Source organism: Theobroma cacao, chromosome 4, assembly GCF_000208745.1.
Source record: "Theobroma cacao cultivar B97-61/B2 chromosome 4, Criollo_cocoa_genome_V2, whole genome shotgun sequence".
In the NCBI taxonomy this organism is placed as follows: Eukaryota; Viridiplantae; Streptophyta; class Magnoliopsida; order Malvales; family Malvaceae; genus Theobroma; species Theobroma cacao.
In genome coordinates, this window is record NC_030853.1 from 938,641 (window position 1) to 950,697 (window position 12,057).

Below are 12,057 nucleotides of genomic sequence, written 5' to 3' on the forward strand. Positions count from 1 at the left end.
ATGTTGTTTCAGGTTCGAATTATTTTGAATCCGAATCATATTTGGTTTTGAGTTACTTTGAATTCGAATCATTTCAATACGGGTTTTGGGTTCGGGGTTCGGGTTGACGATAAAGTAGAAGATGAGTGCAGGAATATACCTGCTGGGTTGGTAGATGTCTTTGGGAATGAATGAAACAATTCCATTGTGTTGACTATTACGTAACAATTCTTGGATAGCCCAGGGGGATACCTGAAGAGGAACTAGTAAATCAGTCGAGTCCATGGCTCACATAAAAATACAAACGTGGAACCTTATTTTTAAAGCAAGTGATCAAGAACAAAACGACATCGTGCTTCATTTTTTTTAATAATAAAGTCATAAATCAATTGTGGCTTGCTCATAATTGACTTAATAATGCATGCCTAAGTAAGTTGGAGCATTCAATTGGTGATTATTGAACAAAATCATAACCCAAATTGATCTACGCTTTCAATCCATTCACTATTTCTCTCACATCAATAAATTGAATAAATTACTGCAAGTTAATTTTTTGATAATACAGGTATAATGACGAATTAAAATTACTGAATTGAAAAGATGAAAATTCTAAAGACCTACTAATGAAATTATAAAATAAATAAATGGGTCAAAATGTAAATACACATAAAGTATGGGGCGTAAAATAAAATTGCCCGTTCTCATTTCCCTCCTCATATAAATTTTTATTTATTCTTTTTCGGGACTCTTTCGGCTCTCTCTCCTCCATCTCCTCCTCTCTCTTTTCTTTTTCTCTCAAAAATCTCGTTTGTAACTTTTTTTTTTTCTCACAGCTTTCGTCAAACCCTCCCAAAGTACTACCATAAACCCCCTCCTTCCCTCTGTCTCCCTCTCTCACACACAATCTCCTTTCCCCTGCACAACGTTCTAATCAAACTACCCCTCGATTATAACTATATTACGATCCTGCCCCACCCTGCCTTCCCTTCTTTCCGACTTATTCTTATTCTCACTTCCCGAAATACCCTCCGTCGCCTCTAAATTACCTTCTCCCTCATTTCCACGTCGGGCCGGATTCAGTCCGGAATCAAATGATAGCTCCGAAGACATTGTTCCTTCGATTCTTCTAGAATATTCTGTAAGGTTTCCTTTTTGCTCATTAATATATCGTTTTTTTTTCTGCGAAACCTAGATTTTTTTATTTTGTTTTTTGTTTTAATTATTTGAATTTCGTCTACCTAATTGGGTTTTTACACAACATTTTTTTTTTATTTTAAGCTGCGAAAATCTATTTAATATATATTTTTAGAAGTTTTTGGATTAGGTTTTGCTTTTCTAGTTATTTTTCTTGATTCTCGACTTAAAGTTGTGCGTAAATTTTTGACTTTTTAGCTTTAATTTATTTCAAGTGGAAAATGCGGTTTTAATCAGCTCGAAGATCGTTATGGAACTTGTTTCGCTTAGGTTGACATGAGAAATCAGAATTCAGACTCAAGGAGCAAAGAAATGAGTTGTAGTGAAATTTTTTTTGTCATCAAATAGTCTGTTTTTTTGCAATAACTTATTGCTGAATGCAATTGTTGAGCCAGTTTTAGTTATTTATTTATTTATTTATTGCAATGATATTTGAGTTCAAGCTGACTGTTATATCCTAGGATTTAGTTTTTTTCGGCGTGTAAATGATTGTAAGTTATTTATTATGGTTGCGTGCTCTAGACTGGCAGGTGGTTCATCATTTTGTTGAGTTCTGGTTTTTTGACGCATTGATATTCTTGCTTTAGTTTGTGCTAATATGATAAACTTTCAGGCATGTTGAGCGAAAAAGAAGTTCCATAGTTGTTTTGCAACTATTTTATGTAAATTACTTCTGATATGAGTTTAAGGAGCAGGAAAACTGTGTCAGTGTTTAAATCTGTATTTTTTTGAAATTCATATTTGGTTTAATCAGAATGCGCTTTGGCATTTATATTAGTATTGGTTTTTGGCATTTGAATTGATCGGTATCATTGAGCATAAGGTCTGCTTTGGAATTTATAGTAGTTATATTTTGTGGAAAATGATAACATGAAGATAGTTCTTGTAAGTTAGTGATGGGGATAATTTTTAATGTAGACCAAAGAGTGGTGTTAGATGTCAGACTTACCGACTTTCCATAGTCATAGTGACACAGCTGTGTGTCTGTTTGGTGTGTGTTCTGTAACATTGGTAGATGGATGTGAATTTGAAAACTTAAATCTAATATTGGATATGGGCCTATGTCAACCACAAATCATAAAATTATGGAAATACAGTTCATCTGCATTGAACTTAATATTCCTTACTTTTGGGGTAGCATATAGAGTTCTTGCAGCATCAGGACCTCATTGGGAGGCATTGGAAATGCTATCAACTTGTATAGATGCTAGTTCATTGAGCTTGCTGACCAAAATTGGTTTATGGTTTTTGGGACTGTGGGTTTATGTAAAAAATATATCTGCGTAAGAAACAAACACAATATCAAGAAAGGCAATAGATTGATAAGTTGACGGAGTTTACTTTTTATGGATTTAATATTGGTATTATATTGATATGTCTGCTTGTGGAACCAGCATTTGATGCAGTGTATGTTTGGTTATATACAGGGGCTTCTTGGTGTTACTATATATCTCTTGCTGGAGTCCTTTTAGCTAGAGTTCTGATGGTTGTTTAATACTTCATGTTCTGTTGTCTGTGAGCTATGGATTACAACATTTTTATTTTTTTTTTGAATGTGATTGTCTTTTACCCTCAGCATTCACATTGATGTAAATATGCTTAGCATCTACGAATTTAATTTTCTTTTTGCATAAATTGCTCTCTTCAATACTGTTTTATGTGATTATTACCTACCTTAACTCTTTCCTCTATTCTTAGGTTTTCCGTCAAATTGCTTCTCAAGTTGTTTGACTGCTTCATTTGGTTAGAGTTTGGAACTTTGCATGCTGTAAAGGAACACGGAATTTTTATTTATTTCAAAACAATCCAATGGAGTTGAAAGTTGCATCGCCTAAGCTCGGTGGTCTTTCTCCTCCTGACTGTGTTAGTGATCCTGAGGAGAAGGAAGTCAGCGATGAGGATGATGATGATCGCAACCATAAGCATCGTAGGCGGGAGACACGCTCTCAATCATTAGAGACAGACTGTACGGATCCAGTTTTTACAAGGCCATACAGAAAGCATAATAAACCTTTGGAAAATGGACATCCTTTCAGAGAAAATGAATCTCAAGCAGGTGAAACGTGGAAAAATTATAACAGTTTGCCGCTAGACAAAGACTTGACATCTAAGTTTGATAGAAGACGCCCTGGATTAGCATCACTTCCCCGAGGACATTTGGATCTGAACCAGAGAATTAGGTCAAACCAAACATTTAGCGGAGATTCTGGTCCTGGTAGGGGAAGAGGAAGGGATAGCACTTCTTGGAATCAGCGTGATTCTAGGTTCAACTCAGTTGATATTGCTTCTCAGATGGTTCAGCCAAGATCTGTTGCTCCAGGTCTCTTTGCAGGAAGGGGATTGTCAAATGTTACAAATGCACAAAGCCCATCTTGGAGTGCCTTTGGGCTTATGTCAGGAATACCAAATGGCGGCCTAGATACACTGCATCCTATTGGTTTACAAGGGGCGCTCAGGCCACCTATGAATTCTTCATTGAATATGGGTATTCCTCGCCAAAGGTGTAGAGACTTTGAGGAGCGTGGATTTTGTTTAAGAGGAGACATGTGCCCAATGGAGCATGGTGTTAATCGTATTGTTGTTGAAGATGTTCAGGTAAGCACTTTGCTAAAGTCTATCTTGATACTGACATTTGGTGGCTTCTTAAGTTTCCCATGAGCCTTTACTAAATTGATAAAAAAATATTGTCATGTAGCAATGCAATTTCAGTAAGGACCAGCCACGGAAGTTACCATTTGGTCCAGTTTATGTTCTCTGGTTCCCAACAAAAAGTATGGGATGAACACTGCACTAAAGATTTTTTGACTGTTAATATTTCCGTTTTAACACCTTTTAAATGCTTGTTAGCTGTGTACCTGCGTTGCAGTGCTGCACTATCACTAGAGGCAGGGCATTAATACTTATTGCTTTGAGTTCATATACCTCAGGCATAGCCTTGCTGTTATGTTTTTAGTCTAAATTGTCCATTTCAGCAAAATATTCTTATGTTCACTTTTTAATATTTTTGTATGACACCTAGTAATTGTATTGTCTCTCACCTTTTTCCCCTTCTAGTTTTCCATTTAATTTTGCTGGTCTCCTTTTTACCCTACTGATAAAAGTAACACACATACCAGATAGATTGCCTGCTTCTACTGTTTCTGGTAGGATAATTTCCATCACTTTTGGTCCTTAAGCATATTCTTGAAGGGAAGTCCTTGGATTGTACAGCGGGGTTACCTAGACAAAAGAAGCAATTTTATGCTTATAGATCAATTATCTGCTTTGAATAAATGTACTACATTAATAGAGATCTCTGCAATTAGACTTTTCTGACATCCTGGATATTTGATTGATGATCTATATTTACTGGTGGAATGGCTTTGTTTCCAATTTATATCGTCTAACTGATCATCTCATTCGTAATGTATACACTGTTCTGGAATCCAAATTGCCTGGTGTTCCTTCCTTGGCTTTCATTCTTTATTATACATTGAAACAGATAGCATTCTCCATGTTTCAAGTCAACAGTAACTTCTCTTCTGATTTGCAGAGTCTGTCACAGTTTAACCTCCCTGTTACAGTTCCAAATGCACAACTACTGGCAACACCTGCTGGACCTGGACCCCTAACTTCAGGTGTTCCTCCTTCAACCACTTTGATGAACAGCAAGGGGATACATAGCAAAAGTAGCAAGACCGGAATGGCTGATGATGTTTTAGGTTTGAATGGTATATACACTGGTTCTACCAGTGCAAGTGGTGCTGATTTATATGATCCTGATCAACCCTTGTGGAATAAGAATGGCCCAGAAGCATCTGCTGCACTCTCAGGAATACATTCACCCAAGCTCGATGAAGCCGAACCCTTGCTAAATGATGATATGTCTGATCGTCATCATGGCAGATTACGTGATAGTGTTGATAATGAATTGCCAATTAGAGGCACAGGGTCACAGGGCACTAGTTTGTCTGTTTGGGGTAGAATTGGTGGCTCAAGAAGTAGAATAGACACAAAAGAGAAAATCGATCTCACATCCTCAGACTATCTTGAGAATGAAACTAAGGAAGAGCAAGAAGCATTTCCCAGCTCTCAAGGCACTTCCCGTCACGTAAAGCATATCAGCACTGAGGATGATGGCTCCAAAGTTATGGATTCATCTTTCAAGTCACAGACAGACAGTATGCGTAATAGTAGAAAACCAACTCAAAAGGCACTTCGTACACTGTTTGTCAATGGGATTCCCCAGAAAAGCAACAAAAGAGAGGCTCTTCTTTCTCATTTTCGTAAGTTTGGAGAGGTTGTTGACATTTATATTCCATTAAATAGTGAACGGGCCTTTGTCCAGTTTTCAAGGAGGGAAGAGGCAGAAGCTGCTCTGAAGGCACCTGATGCTGTAATGGGTAACCGCTTTATTAAGCTCTGGTGGGCCAATCGGGATAGCATACCTGATGATGGTGTGAGCAGTGGCAGTGGCATATCAATAACTCCACGTGGTCTAACAGCTTCTGTTATTCCATCTCAGACATCAGTTGCTAATAGAGGAAAGGATAATCTTCAACCTATTCCTCAGAAGAGCAATGTTGTCCATGGTGCTGATGTGCCTTCCCTGAATTCCCCTAAGCCTGTCAGTGCGAATGGTCCCAAGGTTCCACCTCCATTGCAGAAAAAATTTGAGACTCTGGAGCAGATGAAAGAAGAACTACGCAAGAAGCAGGAAATGCTGGAGCAGAAGCGGAATGACTTCCGGCGCCAGTTGGACAAACTTGAGAAACAAGTACTGGGAATTTTCTTTACTTTTATATACTATTCCTAAATATGCACTTCTTAAGTAACATTACGTGCCGCAAGAACTGTTACATGTAGAAAATCAGGTTCAGAAGTTGCATGCTTTCATAGGTTTTTGAATGAACCTGAATGCTTTAGCTAAGTAATATGAAAATCTTCAATGGTGGCAATTGGGTGTTGTCAAACATGCGTGCCTTTTATTTGGTATTGCATCTTCCAATAGTTTGACTATGTGCACATGCTGACAGGGGTCAAGAGACAATAATGAGCAGAACATGAGAGTTTTACAATATAAATGTGGGATATTATCCCCTATTTAGGCATGTTTAACATTTATTTCTATTTTAACCTTATGCAGTCTAGTGGAGTCAAGGGTGATCTAATGACTGAGCAAGCTGCTAAGAGGCAAAAGGTGGGAATTGCAGCTGATCCGGCAAAAGCTTCAACTCCAATGTCATCTGAACCTGGTGCTTCTGCAGCAACACCATGCACTATAGGGATGACAGAGAAGAACAAATCAACGGAGAATGTTGTGTCTCACAGTCCAAAATCCAATACCACCATGGCATTGCAGGAATCTATGAGCCCCAAGCAGCAGTCTCGTCCATCAGCACCTGCAGGGCATCCATTCCTGATGAATAGATACAAATTGGACAACCGGCCTCCTGCTTTTAGAGTTATTCCACCATTGCCCTCTGGTTTTGCTGATGTGAGTCACTTTCTCTTCTTTTCCTTCTCTGAGAAAATTGTACCTGGTCCATCTTTTTATGGGGATGGATTTGACCATGATTCTTTTTCTTATCCTTTTTGAAAATGAAAAGATGCACATTTCACAAACAATGGGCCTTAGTATGTCTAGCTATTTGTAATGAATTCAAAAGGTGAAAGGCATAGCATGAGCATGTGGTAAAGAATAGAGAGCTTTATGTCCTTGCACATAAAAAAACAAGTGCAATCAAATGTATCGGTTTGTTGTTTACATGATTATTGATAATTAAATTATACTTGTTTCTGATTTCTCTTTTGTTAAAAACAAAAAATAGTCATAATATGTTGATTCATTGTGCATATCCGAACGAATATGGCTTCTTTTTTGGGGGGCTGGTGTACTTAACCCCCCAGCTTACCTAAGATTCTAGGCACAAGTCTTTCTCCTCTATCTAAATGAAAAGGTCTTCACTTAATGTCTAAGCTCGATTGGCTTTATGTTTTTGTTTGTTGTCACTGAGAGGTAACTCAAATATGTGTGTCAATTAGGTTGATGCTTTGAAGGAGCACTTCTTACAATTCGGTGATCTTTTTGCTGTGGAGCTAGAAGAAGTGGAAAATGATGGTGATGGTTTGGGGTCAGAGGCATTGAAGAATTGCTCAGCTCTTATAACGTACAGCACACGCCGGGCAGCAGAGAGGGCATTTGTAAATGGTAAATGCTGGCAAGGCAACAATTTGCAGTTTACATGGTTGACATCTACTAGCAATGACCCTAGTAGTAAAGAAACTTCATCTTCCATACCCAAGGGGTCTTTAGATGCTGACGTGCAGAGAGAAGAAAAATTAACATGCAGCGTCTCCCAGGAAGTTGTTGGTTCAGGTAATGGGGAATCCGAGAATTCAGAAGGAAAGAGTTTTGTTGAGCATATGGAATTGTTTGAAGAAGTTTCACGGCATAGTCCATCCTCATCAGCTAGTGAGAAAGAGTCGCATAAAGGCGATGCTTGTTGAGGTTGGGCTGTTCTGGGATTTGTACAGTGAGGTAAAATGTTCAATCTACTGAACTCTAATTTTGAGGAGTCTTTGCATTCTCAATTTACTGAAATTTCATTTTCCAAAATATCTTTGTTTCATGCATGGGATATTATGTAAAAATGGCAAAATTTTCTGATCTTGAACTGTGCCACCGCAAGGGTTAACACTTACGGGAGTGGCAAATTGTACGTCTTTCGAGATTAGTTTTGTAGGACAACAGAATTAAAAGTAAAAAATTTCTTTTGAGATTACTTCAATTCTGCATGGAAAAATCTAATGGGGTCGCGCAGTGATTCCCATTTCAGAATCTCAGTTCACATGTTTGCTTGCAGCTAAATGGCTTTGTGAGTTGGCGTTGTTGCCTTTGATTTCCATCTTGCTTGGATTATTGATGGTGACTCATGTAATAATGAATGAAACACCTTTATATCTGAAGTGGGAGACTTAATTATCGCTTCCTCTTCTCCTTACCACTAGTGCATAGGAGAGGATATCAGTGTCAGTGCCAACGTTGTTTTACCAATCAATTGCGGAGTAACGTTTGCTTACTTGGGAAATTTTCTACATTAGATAGAAAGACAAACGACTCAATTTTAGCTATGTCGTGTCCCTCTCAATCTCTTTCTTTCTTCCCACCCTTATTTATTCCTCTCCTCTACATAGCAAAACCCGAAGAAGACTGAATCCCCAAAATGCCCACGCAAAACGGCAAAAATTGCACGAAACATCACTCAATACTGACCAAGGAATAGGAACATATCATGCAAAGTTTCGTTTTCGTAAAGGTTGATAACCTAGTCCTGTATGAATACAGGAGTAAATTTCATGGGATCAAGCATCAATTGGAAAACAACAGGGGACCCTTTTATAAAAAGTAAAAAGTTGCAGGGTCAAATGTATAACATATAATACAAACTGTAAAAGAACCCTAACTGGTCAAATGCTGCTGATTATTACAACCTTTTTTTTGGCATTGTTTGCAACGTTGTCCCATTTTTCCAAGGGTCCTCCGGCAGTCTCCCTTAGAATTCCCTTCAAAAACTCTCCAGTTCTCAACAAACTTTCGTTTTTTTCCAATCTAGCAGTAGATTTCAATAAACCATGGATTACAAGTTTGCACGTCAGGCTATTAGGTGCAAACCCCACTTTCAGCATTCTATCCTGAAGCTCCATTAACTTATTCATATCACCATCCTCAGTTAATACACTGACAAGACAATTGTAACTTTCAGTATCAAAAATTTGGAATTCCTTGGCAAAGAAGTTCAACATCGACTCTGCTTTATCAAAATCCAATCGCTTGCAGTAGCAATGTATCAGTGCCCTGCATATTTGGGGATCAGGAAGAATACCAGATTTAAGCATTTCTTTCATCAAGGATTCAGCCTCGCGACATTTACCTGTTCTACACAAGCAGCATATAAGAGCTCTATATGCAACAAGATCAACCTTTATTCTCCTTTGTGCCATCTCGGCTTTTAGGTGTAATGCATCTGCCACACTATCACATCTGCAGAATGACTCAATCAATTCATTATAGATATCCAGTTTAGGCACATAACCATCCTCAGAGATTCTTCCAAGGAGATTCTTTGCGGCAAATGGCCGATCCTCATGACATAAAGAAACCATTAAATAATCATAAATACCTGAAGACACTGACACCCTGAATCTCCTAAGTTCTACAACCAAATTCAAAGCTGAAATTAACCTACCCTGTTTCCCATATCCTTCTACAAGAACTCGACAAGTAAAACTATCTGGGCAAATCCCATTTCCTATCATCTCATGCATCAGATATTTTGACTCTTGCATCCTCCCCTCCTTACAGTAACCAGAAATAAGAGTATTATATGACACGATGTCCGCACTCAATCCTCGATGAACCATTCTATGGAATAACTGATGAGCCTCTCTCACCCTCCCTTCTTTACAAAGACCATTCATCAATGCAGTATATGAAACCAAATCTGGCACCACATTCCTCCGATACATAATCCTATACAAATAGAATGCATCATTCAGTCTCCCTTTCCGACAATAGCTACTAATCAGAGTATTATATGTGACCAAATCAGGATCAAACCCTTCTTCTTCCATCCTCTCCAAAAACTCATTAATTTTATCAGCATTTCCATCTTTACAAAAAACATGAGTCAATATATTAAAAGTGTAAGAATTTGGATGAATCCCCACTCTACACATCTCTTCATACAGTAGCCAACATTGATCAACAAAATTCAACCTCAAAAGCCCATTCAAAAGACAATTACAAGAAATCACACTGGGCAAAAACCCAACCTCCAAAATGTTTCTAAAAGTCATAAAACCTTCTCTAACCCTACCCTTTCTTACGTAACCCTTAATAAGCATATCAAAAACAACAGGATCAAAGTTACAATCTTTACTACAAAAAACCAAACTTCCAAAAACATTTTCACAATTTGAACAATCCTTAACATAATCAATCAATTCACATAACAATTTCATTGCTAAAGAGAACTTCTTACACCAAGCCAATATATGGATAATGTAACAATAGTTATGTGAAGAAAGTTTAATACCCAGATCATTTTTAACCCAGTTGAAGAAAGTTAAAGCTGAAAAACCATCAGACTGAAATCTCAACAACACCCTTGTGATTTCATGGCAACTCAGATGATGAATAAGGGGTTTTATGTCATTTTGGAGATGGATTAATTGAGAATTGGTCTGTTTGAGAGATGAGGAAATGAGGTTGACTATTTGATTGGGGTTTTGGGTTTCAGGAAGAAGGTTGTAAAGTGGATTTGAGAGTGGTTTGGAGTGAGAATTTTGGATGGTTTGAAGTGATGAAGAAGCAGAAGGAGAGGAAGAATAGGGTAATTTTGGTATAAAGTTTACATAGAAGTTGGTTGATTTAGTTAGGCTTTGGTTTAGGAGATTGAGTGAAGCTCGAAGCATCAAGAAGAAAGAGAAAGCGAGAGAGAAAGGTAGTCAATACTATACCAGGGGGCGTTTAGGTTATGTTCTGAAAACGGTATGTACCTATACCAGTGTGTTTCAACGTACCATTTCAAATTTATCTGCATTGCATAATATTTACCTGTTAATATGTATTTACGTAAAAGCAATTTCTAAAAGAACTATAACATTTAACGTTACAAATGCTTTCAAATATCAAAAAGCTGGAATCAAATCTAAAAATAAGCACACAACAAATCATCATCAATCAAACAAACATAGAGAATTGAAGTTCCAACTCAAAACATAATTTAGTATTTGTCAAGCATGCAGATTTTGGCTCCACAACAGATCAAATAATGAAGTTAGTCAATATTGAATTTTTTTACCTTATCAACAACCACTCATTCTAATTAAAGGTTACTTAAGCAGTTGTGAGTACAAACTAGGAAAGTACTTCTTTTGCCAAAATTTTCATGCTCACAGCAGTTAGAGTTACTCCTAACAGCAGCATTCAGTTAAAAAAAAGGAAAACAATAAAATTAAAATTCTGCAGCAGCAAATAAACAAAAATGAAAATGTCTCCTCAAGCTCACTGCAGAGCCACGAAGTAATTACATTGAAGACTACCCATCATAAGAATCTCACTAATATCACTAGTAAACCCGAAAGTTAGAACAAATTCAAGCCATCAAAGATACCAGGCATCTCGTACATGAGAGAAGAGAAGGACTTGGAAGATACAGTAAATAGCTTACCCAAATCAGCGAAGAGGAGAACCCGAAATCTTTAATCAAATCTTCCACCAGAAATCAGATTGATATGTGGGTAGGCGACTGAAGAGAGAGCTTGGTTTGATCGGAAGCTATTAAACTTAAAATAGAAAAAGGAAAAAACTACAACCATGGATGAAGGAAGTGAAGTGAAAGCGTTCGGAGGCAATTGGAAAAGATGAACCTGAAACCCAATTCTTGCGAGTATAGCACTAAATTTTACGGGCCTATGGACCTACCCTTTATTCCACCAAGAGTTGCACGACACCACACACTACCTTTCGAGACAAATCAGATTCATATTCTTGAATGAGCCTGCCTGGATCTTTTGGGCCTGAGGTTCGGCTAAATTATCATTTATATATAGACATATACATGGCTTGGTGGCTTGTCCCAGCCCGCAAGCAGGCCTATATTGGCCCAAGTAAGATCCATTTAAGGCCAAATTCGGCCCATTATATATGAAAAACCTTTGGACTCATGGGCCACACTAGAATATTATCATATTAAATAAATGTATTCCTATATTACTAAAGCTGGCAATATTTAACAATAATATGACACTTGTTATACAAATTATGCTACATAACGTGATTAGCAATTTTAAAAAACAATTAACTTATTTAAACACATAACTAATATTATTTTTTAAAAT

At 37.5% G+C, this 12,057-nt stretch overlaps 2 protein-coding genes across 2 annotated transcripts; one reads left to right on the forward strand and one right to left on the reverse strand.

The window, feature by feature from the left end:
• Window positions 759–7,993, forward strand: LOC18600816 (zinc finger CCCH domain-containing protein 41). The gene is made up of 5 exons (XM_007031495.2): window positions 759–1,117; window positions 2,872–3,768; window positions 4,706–5,929; window positions 6,299–6,649; window positions 7,198–7,993. The coding sequence occupies exons 2-5, from the start codon at window positions 2,983–2,985 to the stop codon at window positions 7,660–7,662; spliced, it is 2,826 nt and encodes a 941-aa protein (XP_007031557.2). The 5' UTR covers window positions 759–1,117; window positions 2,872–2,982; the 3' UTR covers window positions 7,663–7,993.
• On the reverse strand, window positions 8,446–11,599 carry LOC18600817 (pentatricopeptide repeat-containing protein At5g40400). The gene is made up of 2 exons (XM_018119676.1): window positions 11,388–11,599; window positions 8,446–10,751 (listed from the first exon to the last, which is right to left on the reverse strand). The coding sequence occupies exon 2, from the start codon at window positions 10,627–10,629 to the stop codon at window positions 8,623–8,625; it is 2,007 nt and encodes a 668-aa protein (XP_017975165.1). The 5' UTR covers window positions 10,630–10,751; window positions 11,388–11,599; the 3' UTR covers window positions 8,446–8,622.